The sequence below is a fragment of the Pieris brassicae genome, chromosome 8, assembly GCF_905147105.1.
Source record: "Pieris brassicae chromosome 8, ilPieBrab1.1, whole genome shotgun sequence".
Classification (NCBI taxonomy): Eukaryota; Metazoa; Arthropoda; class Insecta; order Lepidoptera; family Pieridae; genus Pieris; species Pieris brassicae.
Genome location: NC_059672.1, coordinates 17,322,730 through 17,335,860, shown reverse-complemented (window position 1 = coordinate 17,335,860; position 13,131 = coordinate 17,322,730). Strand labels below are relative to the sequence as shown.

The window sequence follows — 13,131 nt, the reverse complement described above, 5'->3', positions numbered from 1 at the left end:
CTTTGAAAATGACCGTGATTTTTTTCTTATGACTCTAAATATAAGTAATATAATATATTTGTAGGTATTTATTTGGTTTATTTATTCGGTTCGATTTCAGGAATAGAACTAGTAAAAAAAATTGTAATATTTATGATTACAGATAACTTTATAGCATTCTTATACTCTACGCTATAATTAATTTGCGAAACAACTCTGGCTTTGCATGAATCCGAATACCGGGTGTTTTTTTTTTATTGTATAAACTAAGCGGTAAAAAGTTGAATTCTAATTAAGTATAAAGAGAAAACTATTTCCTTCGCCCGCATTGGAACGAGTTTTACGAAATTAAAGGTTATTGGAATTTACTTTCCATTTAGCAACTGATGAAGGTTTGATATACTGAAAATTTATTTTCTGTAATGGGTTCAAATTTAGTAAATATGTCAAAGACGGAAACTGTAGGTTTGAGCCTTTTTATGTATGAAGTACTGTGACCTCTAATTATTATTTTATGTACTTTATTAACCCTATGTGCCGGAATCATGTTAGTTTCCTCAAGATCTTTTCCTTTACCGTACGAGTTAACATTTATACTATTTCTTGGTGCGGGGTTCAAACACAGGACTTTAGGGTTAAGGATCTTACGCAACTGCTTGCAGTACTGATGAGTCGTGTGATCTATTTAAAAATATTTTTTCCAAAATTTGACTTAAGTATACTTTGAATATCTTTGTCTTATTTATTTGGAAACAAGATATATACATCTATACAATAATAAAAAAGTTAAGTTAAGACATAAAATAAACACATTGGATGTATCCACAAAAAGTTTCACTAATAAAGTCTTAGCCTATAATCACAAAATCTGTAAGTTTATTTTTATTTATTCTAAACGTTTTGGTGTCTCACTCAACTCGCTGGTTACGTTGTGTAAAACGACCTTCTAAACGTGTTTATACTTGCAAATATATTAATAATCATAAAAACTTCCCAAGGGTGGGTATTTCTATACAATAATTGTTAATTAAAAGAGTCTTGAACCATTGTACCCGTATTGGGCCTTTGTCAGTATTCAAACATCAGTTAAAAAGGTTTTATAACACCATTTGCCAATATTTAAATTTTGACGCATTTAATTTAGAATTCAAATCAATAGAAGATGATGTATCACACATCCGCCGCCAAAGCACCCGAATGTAAAAGAGAGCAGGAGAGGTAGTCAGCAAGCAATATCCTGTCACGTTAAAATGACATCATGCAATGTATTCTGTACGTTGATGTCTCGTCATATCAAAATGACATAAGATGATGTAGTCCGCACGCAAGCCTCCTCTAACAATAGTATAATGAAAGAGCCCGTCTAGAATCTATCAGAAAAATGAAGTTACTTAAGCTCTATGGTAACTTGTCAAACTAAACAAGTGTGTCATCAGTCATCTTGACGTAACCATCATAGAACTTCACATAAATAACAAAATTCCAGTAAACATGGGTTCAAAAACCAATTTTAATAGTGGTAATCTCATGCAGAGTTATTACCTATATTCAGCTATATTAGCCTTAAAATTGCTTGCTTTAAAACCCCTCGCCTCCATCGTGTGTCATCCAGAAAAAGTGCAGCGTGCTAATATAAGTGATTTAAAGAACCTGACTCCTTTTTGGCTGGTAGCCGGTCTGTATATGACAACATCGCCGGACCCTGTAACCGCTCTTACTCTCCTAAGAGTGTATGTCTTGGCCAGGATAATAGCAGCTGTTGGCTATGTGACAAGGATACCGACAATGATGAAAGAATTAGCTTTTTTTGTATCATTCACGATAACCACATACATGGCTACCTGTGTTGTTATGAAGTATAATCACGCTCTGTGAACAATTTATGAAATTCATAAAGTTAAAACTGACTTACCAGCAACTTTGTTTGTGAGTCTTTTCAACGTTTAACATTGAAAATTATGGATTTTAATATAAAAATCCAAGCTTTTTTCATGTATAAGAATCCTGAAATCATTATTTGTTTTAAATATATTTATTTTTCTTAATAATAGGTATAAAATTAAAATGTACAAAAATATTTTACGGATTTTTTTCTTTTTCGACCATAGATCCAGTATAATTTGTAGATGAAGAAAAGGCTATCTAACGTATGGCATCGCAGGATAGGATTTCTGTATAACACTTGTACGTTCTTCTGTTATTATTTATAACAAACAGGTTAGCTAAGTATAAAAATCAGTAACCTCCGTTCACTCTTGACAGTGGACCGGCTGGAATTTTTATGTAGGGTCAAAAGATGCTGACGGAAATGGTGGAAAATTAATGTCTACGACATTCTGATATCTGGTAAACGTTACAACTATATAAACAATAACATAAAAATAATGCTAATATATATTTGTATGCACAGTAGTTAAGTAGAAAATGTATATAAATTCGCAGCGTAATTCCTATTTAAGAGTCAGTCAGTTGTTAATAATGAAAAGTCCAAAAGACCCTTGACATTAAAGTAAGGAGTTTAATATTACTCAAGTTTGCAAATCTGCTTTGAAGAATGTTTAAATAAGACCTACCTGTTATAAATATTCTAACTGTGCTCCTTTTGTTTACTTGTTTTATGGTGATTTTGTTTTGGGTTTTTATTGAGATTAAGGAATTTATATTAATAAGTAAGTTTAATTATTAAAAACAATTAAATGTTTGTTTAATAAAACGGCAACACTTAACACTTATTTTAAGCAGCAATAAAACATAATGTTTCTTTTTAATATGTCAACCATCAGTTCCGACAGATAAACTTGTTTTTTTTGTGAAAGTTTATGGAAATATTTTGAAAGGTCAAGTCCTAAAATGAATATTGTAGAACTGATAAAATGAATACATTAATGCTGAAGAGATGCGGAATATCACCATATCTTTGGAGGAACCACTCACACAAACATACATGGCGCATTCAGCGTTGCTTGCTGTTAAATTACTCGCCTTGAGCCCCATTGCAGCCTTTACATGGGTTAATAAAGGTCTGTTCCCAAACACTGATATCATTCGAAGAGCATATCTATCAGAGCTAAAGAACTTAGCTCCCTTTTGGATTGTTTGTGCTTTGTATTTGACGACTGGGCCACCGGTTCCGCTAGGCAAAACTCTGATTAGAGCATATACTATATCTAGAGTCTGTGTGGTACTTGGGTACGCTACAAGACCAATACCAGCCCTATTTTCCGACCTAGCTCTAATTACGTCATACTTTATTAACTTTTATATGGCTGTGTGTGTTATTTTTAAGTACAAAGATTTTTTATATAGCTTTGTTTCATTTACTAGTATTAAACTAGTTTCTGGCTCTGTACGTTGCCAAAATGTAGGAATTCATCGGATCGTTCATTCAAGCATACAAAAATGGGCAAGCACCATAAGCTTAGATAACATTTAATATTGCAATGTTTTTTTCTTTTAGATTATACCAAAACATATAAAACATTAGTACATCACCAATAAACGGTTATTAGTTCCCGTTCTGAGACTGTTGGGGCATAGTCGAGCATAGTTGAATGCATCCTCGGCTCGACACAGATCAACGAAACACACGACATATATCTGATCTATCCTTTATACCGAGTTTCGAGACTTTGTGCATAAGTATTATGGCAGCTAAATGAGCGCATATTAAGGACCTTACTATGTCCTCGTTGTGAAGTTAAACCTTTGGAATTAATAGTGCAAATACGATGTTACGCATCATTTTCTGTTTAACAGGGTTAAAGTTCTTAATTTAATGTGCCGTTTGGATCAATTAAGTGTTGACTTCAAAGTTTAAACTTTAGAACGCAGATAGAGTTTAATAAAACAGGAGATTTGGCAAATTGTTCCAGCGTCGGCAAAATCGATTGATTAGTTTACATTTACGGAAGTGTTAGCTCAAGTGAAATGAAATTTCCTATGAACTAGAACAAGAAGTTTATATTTAATTTGCTTTGGCTAATCAATTATACGCATGCAATAATTCGAGATTACTTCGGATTTCCTAAGACCATAAAAATCTGTATCTAGCTTAATATACTAATGGTTGCATGCATTAATAAAATAAAAGTATAATATAAATATGTTAAAGCTTAATATAATAATAAAATAAAAGTATAATATAAATATGTTAAAATGTATAAAGCATAAAATATATTTATAGAACTGGTAGTTATTTTTTATTTAGGTAGCCAACGGCTTTTATAAAAATTACAAAACCATATGTATAATTATTGGCGTATCTCCCCGACGACTTACGCCCCGAGGAAGCTAAGCTTAAATAAGTAATTCATTACAATTTGTGTATTGGTTTAAAGAAAAAATTGAATTGGACATGGGTTAGGTGGTTGTGGGTAAATTTTGCTATTTGATACAAAAAAAAAACCCTCAACCGCCTTAGTAGAGCCCGCGTCTTATAAACTTATTTCTTATCAACTAAATTTACAAAATATTATTTGTAAATTTTGTAAGTAGGTTAGTTACAATATGTAACGTGATAAAAAAACATAATGATATAAGAATTGGAAGGTTCTTATGAGCTAAAACATTTTATTGAATTACAATTAAGTTATCTAATCTCTAATCTATCTCTTTAAAAAAATTATACATAGAAAATCAAATTAAATAACCTAAAGGTAGTGGTGAAAGTAATATTTCTTGTTTAAATTTGAGTATTCATATTGGATGCAATAACAAATGAAAAATTATATGAAATGTAACAGGTTTTCGTAACAATTATTCACTAAAGGCAAGAAGATTAATTACAGTATAGAGTTACATTATATGTGTATTGTGGTAACGACTCCAAATACAAAAGTATAGTAAAATTATGAGGGTCTTGTGGTTTAATGCATTTTTATATAGATAGTTTACAATGAAGCTTGTGTTTACGTAATATGCCTAGTAAAATATACTATAATAATAAATATTGGTGTGTCTATATGTAGGTATGTGTTTATGTGTATGTGCATGTTTATGTGTGTGTAACTAAACATATTATTTCGTATTTTATTTTTGTAAGATGCGCATAAGATTGTTTTTAAAAATATAAAATCTAGAAATTAATCATTATACTGTGTACAATAAAATAACCAAGTAAACGTGAACAGAGTTCTAAAACTACTACTCAATTGAAACAATTATTCTGTTCATTTTTGGTAAAAGGGGCTTAAGGAACCAGTGTCGACGCTTTAACTCCGAACGTTTCATTTAAGAGCTACAAAATCTATGAAGTTAAATCACTCAGCACTGCACTGCACTGCATGTGCTTGCAACCCGTATACAATGCTAATTTATTATTTCCTGATTATATCTGAACGCTAGATTCAACAATAATTCAGACTTATTGGCTATGTCTGTTAATATTTATATCGTATTAGCCCATTCGGAGAAATCGGAACACTCAAAGGTCATGAAAAATCCCATTTCAGAAATCTACGAAGACGTATACTTTGTACGTGTGAGGATTATAGTAAAGAAACCCAAAGCACCGGAAGCCGAAATAAGTTCCGAAAACAAACATACCGAAAACTTTTATACCCTGTTTATTTAATCCCGATAAGGACCGACTTGACCCTTAGCAACTTTTTTTGTATCAACTCGAATTTTTTACAACAACTAACCTATTTTGGGTTCATAGTAATAGTTTATTGCTTTTCTCAAGCAATAATGTCCTCGTCGTAGGATGTTGTTACAGTACATCCTTGCCATTTCATCCTTGTAAAAAATATTGATGTAAATAAAGTGAGTTTTTTATTATTTTAAAATTACTAAGCCTCAATTATCAAGATACATATTTCGTATAATAGTAACTTAATTAGTTCATCATTGGGTACTATAGAAATGTTATGTACAAGCCACAAATGATGAAAATAGAAATGTATTTTAAGAAATCCTAAGCTACCGTTTGTGCCACTTTATTTTTCGTTATAAGCAATGAAAATTTTAGTGAGTGAAAAAACTAACCGTATTTGTATGCATTGAAAACTAACTCAGAATTTTAATACCAGGAATTTTGTATTCATAAGGTGTGCAACTTAGAATACATTTGGAAGAGACAAACTTATTTGAATAAATTTTAACATCTTTGTGAGATTGAGATCCTTTAAAATCTCATAATGCACTGCCGTATAGCTATTCAATTTATTGACACCACGGGTCTAGAAAAGATTAAATAGGAAAAAAATCATTCGAATTCACTAGGAATAAGTGATAGAACTAAACAGTCGTAATTCAAACAAATAGAACAGAATGTATTAAAAGTGACGCTTAAGTGCATTATTAGACTTATCATAAGTATTTTTATTTTAGACATTAGTTACATTGTAATATCCAAGATTGCCACATTAAAAAACCAAGTAAATTATTCTCTTAATATAATTTTAAACATTAAAAGTTGAGTAGGTATCGTTAACGGGATTCCCGTGTGAATTAAAGTTGTTAGGTCTAAGCATGGCGCTCTGCAAGTTAGTATTGTTTTGATAAAAAGTATTTACGCTACAGTAAACCTTTTGAATGTAAATAATTTTAAGTCACAACGTTTTTTAGAAATGCAGATGTTTTGCAATTACTATTTTTACAATAGTAACATTGTGTAATAAGACAATATTACACATTGTTATTTTGGCCATAATATGATCACAAAACAAAATCATATATTTTTTTTATTATCAGACTATCACGACAATTCATATGCTATAGTGAGTCGATATTCATGTGAATGTGGCTTAAGTTTTGAGGAATAAATGCCTTATAATTTTCGAGAAGTATATTTTAAGGATGGTTGTACAAGTAAGGCAATCTCCAATACTAAAAGTAATAATGAATGAACTTCTAGCGTATGATAAGCAAGTCTTAATCACAACATCAAAGATCTTTCCTACCTTCATACATTTACACATCGCATCATATAAAAATCATTACAGTTTATCCATCAAATGGTGTATTATGATATTCTTTCACAAAATAAAGTAGGAAACGTAATAATAAATGATTTTGCTCGACACGATTCCTTTACTTTGTGAGACTTCAAAGGTCATTACGCCAATATTTTGATATAAATATAGGAAAGATTTATTTGGCTTTAATGTGTATACAGTGTACAAACAATATCCCTTTTTTGTGCTCTGAACATTTTTATGCAAAATAAAAGACTCGCTAATTTGAAGTATTAAATAGAAATAGTTAGTGTTAAATAGAAGGCGGTTTGGATCAGCAAAAGTATGTTTAATTAGTATAAGTATATGATAAGTTGCTAAAATTAATTATAGACTTAATGATAGAGGACAAATCTTTGTTTTTAATTTATTTATTATTACTTAAGCTGTCATGTGGTATAAAAAGAGTGGCGGAGAGTTTATTGCCAGTTCTTCTCTTTCGTTCTACGCCCTTGATTTGAGAACAATATATAATAACGATTCTGTCTTTGACGTTCATAATTGTACATTGTTTTACCTATATGAATAAATGATTTTGAATTTTCGAATTTTGCCGATAAGGTATGTAACTGTAAAGTGCAACCAATAGCACCTCCACTTATTTACATACACACGAAAACTATTATTTGATGTTATATATATATATATATATATATATATATATATATATATATATTCTAGGATTTCTTAAAATGCCCTAAAATGCCTCTACTAGCTTTCTGCTTGGGAAATAAAGTAAGAAAACCGAATGAAGAAGTAACAATTAAAAACACCTTATTCTAGGTGCTCCGGGAACTGAACACGAAAAGTTTTTTGTAAAAATAAAATAAGCAATTTAACATGTTTACTCTATGGAAAGAACGTTAAAATGTAGCATAACGATACAGATCAAAGGTTTTCCAAAGTTTGTATTACTAAGAATGTTTTATTTTTGACATATGCCAATTTAGGTTTTTTTCATATATTTTGCTACAAAAAAATTATATGTAGGTAGTGTATAAAAGTGTATGTAATTAGGTATTAAAACAAAAACAAGGTGTTATTCATTGTAACTATTATGTGTCTCATTAATATCTCTCTATTTTTGTCTTCATATTACAATTTTATGTTCATGTTTCTGATTATATAAATAAAATATCTGTTTAAAATTAGATATCCTATAGTACCCTTGTACTGGAATCTAGACATCGCGAAATATGTTGCTAAGCGGAAAACTAGATGACGGCATGGCCAATTTGATGTTTTTTTTAATGTTTTCCTTGAACTGTGGAAAGTTATCATGGAGAGGAAAATTGGGAGAAAAATTAAAGGTTAAGTTTTATTGGCTCACTAATATTTTATTCCAGATATATACATTAATACCTTCAACAAGACAACAGTTGCATAATAGTTTTTGTGAGATAAATAAACAAAGATTATTATTATTATTAATAGTTTATATAATTACGCTAAAATTTAGTGTCGAGACTAAGTATTACTCCTTGTGGTCAAATGTAATACATTTTTAACAAAAACATACTTAGTCATTCATTCCATTAAAAAATATTGAAACAAAATATATTTAATACGATTGAAATATATGACAACAGATTACCAGATATAATAAATATGATACATAAAATACTGCTCAAGAATTCGATCACTTGAATAAAAGGTGACAAAACATTTTACCCAAATAAACTATATTAATAACAGTTTAGTTATCCCTTAAAACAACTTTGACTTAATGTCCTATAACCCCTAGGTGGGGCAGAGGGCGTCCACAGTGAGTCTCCATCGCGTTCGGTCTTGAGCCTCGTGTTTCACCTCGCTCCAAGTCTTTCCGGCTCTCTTTGCCTCGTCCGCAACTGTTCGGCGCCAGGTTTGTTTGGGACGGCCACGCTTCCGCTTTCCTTGCGGATTCCAATCAAGCGCCTGCTTGGGAATATGATTGAGATCCCTTCGGAGTGTATGGCCTATCCAATTCCATTTGCGTCGCTTGATCTGCTGGCTGATCGGGGTTTCTCGACAGCGGTCCCAAAGTTGCTCGTTAGAGATCTTTTCAGGCCAGTAGATGTTCAGAATACGGCGAAGACAGCGGTTAACGAAGACTTGGAGTCGGTGCGAGATGTGTTTGGTGACCTTCCACGTTTCACACCCATAGAGCAGCACAGATTTGACGTTGGATCCGAATATTTTAACCTTGATTCGACGCGACAACATCCGTGACTGCCATATAGGCCGAAGTTGTGCAAAGGTTGCTCTGGCCTTGGCAATGCGCGAAGTGATGTCCTCTTCTGTACCTCCAGTTTCAGACACGACGCTTCCGAGGTAAACAAATTGTTGAACGCTTTCTATGTCCTCTGCACCCACCCGCATTGGGGTGCGATTCTCAACTCCAACACGCATTTCTTTCGTTTTCCGGGTGTTGATTTTGAGTCCCGCAAATCCCGCCTCGCGTTCCAGGTCGTCCAACTTAGATTGCATGTCGCGGTGCGTGTGACTCAGCAGACAGAGGTCATCGGCGTAATCCAAATCTTCTAAGATGTTGGTTAATCCCCACTCTATTCCGCGACGCTGGTTCTGATGTATGCGATCCATAATCCCGTCGAGAACAACCAGGAAAAGTAGTGGCGAGAGTAAGCAGCCTTGCCGGACGCCTGCGTGCACTTGAATATCGTCTGAGACGAGACCATCGTGAATCACTCTACAAGAATAGTTCCTATAGCTGGCCTTAACTAGGTTAATTATCTTTGGCGGGACACCAATGTTAGAGAGTCGCGACCATATGCTGCTCCATCTCAACGTATCGAAAGCTTTTTCGAAGTCAACAAAGGTAAGATCTCTCTCTCTCTGCCATTCTGATGCCTGTTCGAGAATGATACGAAGAGTGTTAATTTGGTCGGTACACGAGCGGTTAGGCCGGAAGCCAGCTTGTTCTATGCGAAGGAGAGGCTCAACGGCTGCAGACAACCTGTCCAAGATAATTCTGCAGAAAACCTTGGAAGGGGCCGAGAGCAAGGTGATACCTCTCCAATTGCTGCATTGGCTTAGATCACCTTTTTTGGGCACAGTAATAAGAATGCCCCTATTCCAGTCCTCCGGAAGCTTCTCGCAGGCCCAGATTTTCCCAATCAAAGGTGTCAGCGTGTCGACGGTAGTAGCCAGGTCCGCTTTTAACATTTCTGCGGCTATTAAATCAAGCCCTGGTGCTTTACCAGTCTTAAGACCCATGACCCCTCTCTCCACTTCATCACGTGTAGGTGGTTCGATACCGATGTCTAGTGGCCTGGGTGGTGGAAATGTGTCTTGCATGCCTCCATGCGTAGCTGTGGGACGAAAGGTTTCCTCGAAGTGTTCACGCCAGCGTCGTAGTTGCCCTTCTGCTGTTACGATAAGTTGACCGTCTTTTGATTTTAGAGGCTTTTTATGCTGACTTATCTTTCCTGCCAAGATTTTAGTCGCTTTATACAGTTCTCCCATGTTGCCGGTGTTAGCGGCAATTTGAGCGTGGTCAGCAATACCGTCAACCCACAACCTTCTGTCCTTTCGCGAGCTGCGATAGATCTTCTTACGAATCTCCCGATACTGCTGTCTGAGGTCGGCTTGTAGTAGTTCGTCGTTGGTTCCGAGCAGTTTTAGGTGGAGTTCCCTACGGTCGTTTATCAGCTGCCAAGTAGCTTGTGACATCCAATCCACGCGCGAGTGCTTAGTATGACCTATGACAGAAGAGCTGGTCTCTGTGTAGGCCACCTTGATGCGTTTCCACTCTCCGTCTATTGAGTCATCGTCGGCGTGAAGTCCGGTGAAGCGGTTACGAAGTTCAAGCCTGAACCTGTTCAAAATTTCAGGATCTCGCAGTTTAGTGACGTCAAACCTTCTTCCAGCTCTACCAGGGGCACCAGCTAGTCGCGCAACTGCAATCTTGAGTCGCATTTCGGCCAGCATTCGCATTTCGCATTTCTGGTTGTAGCAGATGGTGGTCGCTGTTAATATCAGCGCCTCTTCGGTTTCGGACATCGAGGAGTGACGAGCGCCACTTTGAACTGATCGCAAGGTGGTCAATTTGGTTTTTCGTGGAGCCATCAGGGGAGTTCCATGTGTACTTATGTACATCTCTATGAATAAAAAGTGTCCCACCGATGGTCAGGTCATGGTGTTGGCAAAACTCTATAAACCGTTCACCATTCTCGTTCCGTACTCTGAGTCCATGTTTGCCCATGTTGCGCTCACAGTTACTGTTTTCGCTTCCCACTTTTGCGTTAAGGTCTCCCATGACGATCACAATATCTTGTTTCTTAATACCTTTAAGTGTGGCATTTAGAGCGTTGTAAAAGTCATCCTTGATGTCCTCCGCAGACGTGTTGGTGGGAGCGTAACACTGCACAATGGAGATCTTCCGTGCTCTTGAGTTGAAGCGGGCCCAAATGATTCGGTTAAAACAAGACGGTTTAAAAAACTTCGTTTGTTTTTTTTTATAACTTCTAGCTGACGCCGCGAGTTCGTTTCGATTTACCTACGTACTTAATACCTACATACCAACATATGGAACATTTTGCTATGCTACCCCATAGAGACTGTTCCATCCAGAATAAAAAGCTTAGTATATAAATAGTTTAAAATATTAATATAAAAGTAATTTTCTCTGCACAAAAACCGTCCTCAGAGTTCAAGAAATAATTTTAAAAAAATACTTGAATTGGTCCGTTTTCGAGTTTTGCGATTAGGAATATATTTTCCGATAAATTTTATTTAAATATATTGACATCAAAAAAACCAAAGTTAAATTGGTTAACTTACCTTTTCATTTTAATATTTAGTAGAAGGATTCTCTTCTTATTAGTATTAACCTGATAACCAAATAGAAGTTAATTAAGAATACTACAAGCACCTCAAAGGCAATACAAAATGACTGCTATACTTTATAGAAGCAATAACATTTTTGTTCTTGGAAGTCGTCGTTACTTTTAAGAACGATCATTATTTTAGCAGCACAATTATGTTGACTGTCAAGATATTTATAATACCACTTAAGTTTCAAGACGGTACCAATACCTAAAAAGCCGGCAGAGCAACTCGTGAGCTTTCTGGTAATGCTAATGTTCAAGAACGTTATTACTTATCGTCAGGTAAGTAAATATTGTACGTGTTAATTGAAATCATGTAAGCCAGCGACAGCATTGATTTCGGAACTCGACCTTTCCAACCTTATTTCTCTATTCCGTGTTTATACGCACTCTCAGTTAAGGGTACGGTTTCAATCAAAATTTGAGAAATATATTATAACGGTCTGGACAAAGTAAATTTGACAACTGATACGGGTACTTTGGCGGTTGGCCAGTGTATCCCATTTATATGTAAAATAAGGGAATTTTAGATAGAATCCGTAACTTTGAAAATGCAAATCGAGTGATCGGAAATTATTTCCCAGACATGTTTCGAACATCTTGCTCTTAGATTTGTTATCATATTTATAAACACTATGTTCTATCTATTGTTATCTAACACATATGGAACTGATTTTGATTCCCGGCGAAAAATTTTAATCATTCCCGGTGGAGTTATTACAGCTTTTTGTGAAGGAGAAGTGTTCTTTTCTTATTGAATAAACAGAGATTTTACATTAAATTACTAAGCGAAAACATATAATTAACCTAACTTACTAAGAATAAAAAGTTTTAACAAATATAAAGTACGCGATCTAGAACTAGATTGTGTCTTCAAAAACTATCTCCAAGTATGTAACATTTGTTTACTTCTACGGTTCATATTTATGCAAAAGGGGAAGATAGATAAGCTTCTGTAGATTTAAACTACAATAAGAAATGAAACAAAGAATTTTAAGTTAACAAGCTATTTTTTTTTGTAGTTATGCCAAAAACAGGTTGTGTTTTTATTGTCTACAAAATACGCTTTGTAATTTGTACAGCGGACTGCTGCATAGAAGTTTTGTTAATTTTATGTAAAAATTAAAGCAATATATTTTATTGTCTGTATAAAATCGTGTAAGATATTTATACATATTGGAAACTACTAGAACCAGATATGAGACATGTATGGTTTTATATAATAAGAAAGTTTAACGTATCTTAGTCTTGTGCCAACAGTAGTATATTATTATAAAAACTTTTGAAGCAAACATGTACTTACTTACAATTTCTAACGAATACGTAATAAGAATGTAGAATATAGAAACATTTATAATGTTATTAAGTAA

The 13,131-nt window shown here is 34.1% G+C and overlaps 1 protein-coding gene across 1 annotated transcript; it reads left to right on the top strand.

Moving 5' to 3' along the window:
• The first annotated feature begins 1,470 nt into the window (after nucleotides 1-1,470).
• On the top strand, nucleotides 1,471-1,854 carry LOC123713346 (microsomal glutathione S-transferase 1-like). The gene has a single exon (XM_045666956.1). The coding sequence runs from the start codon at nucleotides 1,471-1,473 to the stop codon at nucleotides 1,852-1,854; it is 384 nt and encodes a 127-aa protein (XP_045522912.1).
• Nucleotides 1,855-13,131: the final 11,277 nt, after the last annotated feature.

What these genes read in the sequence shown, in the direction of transcription:
- LOC123713346 (XM_045666956.1), top strand. Translation starts at nt 1,471, where the DNA reads ATGGGTTCAAAAACCAATTTTAATAGTGGTAATCTCATGCAGAGTTAT.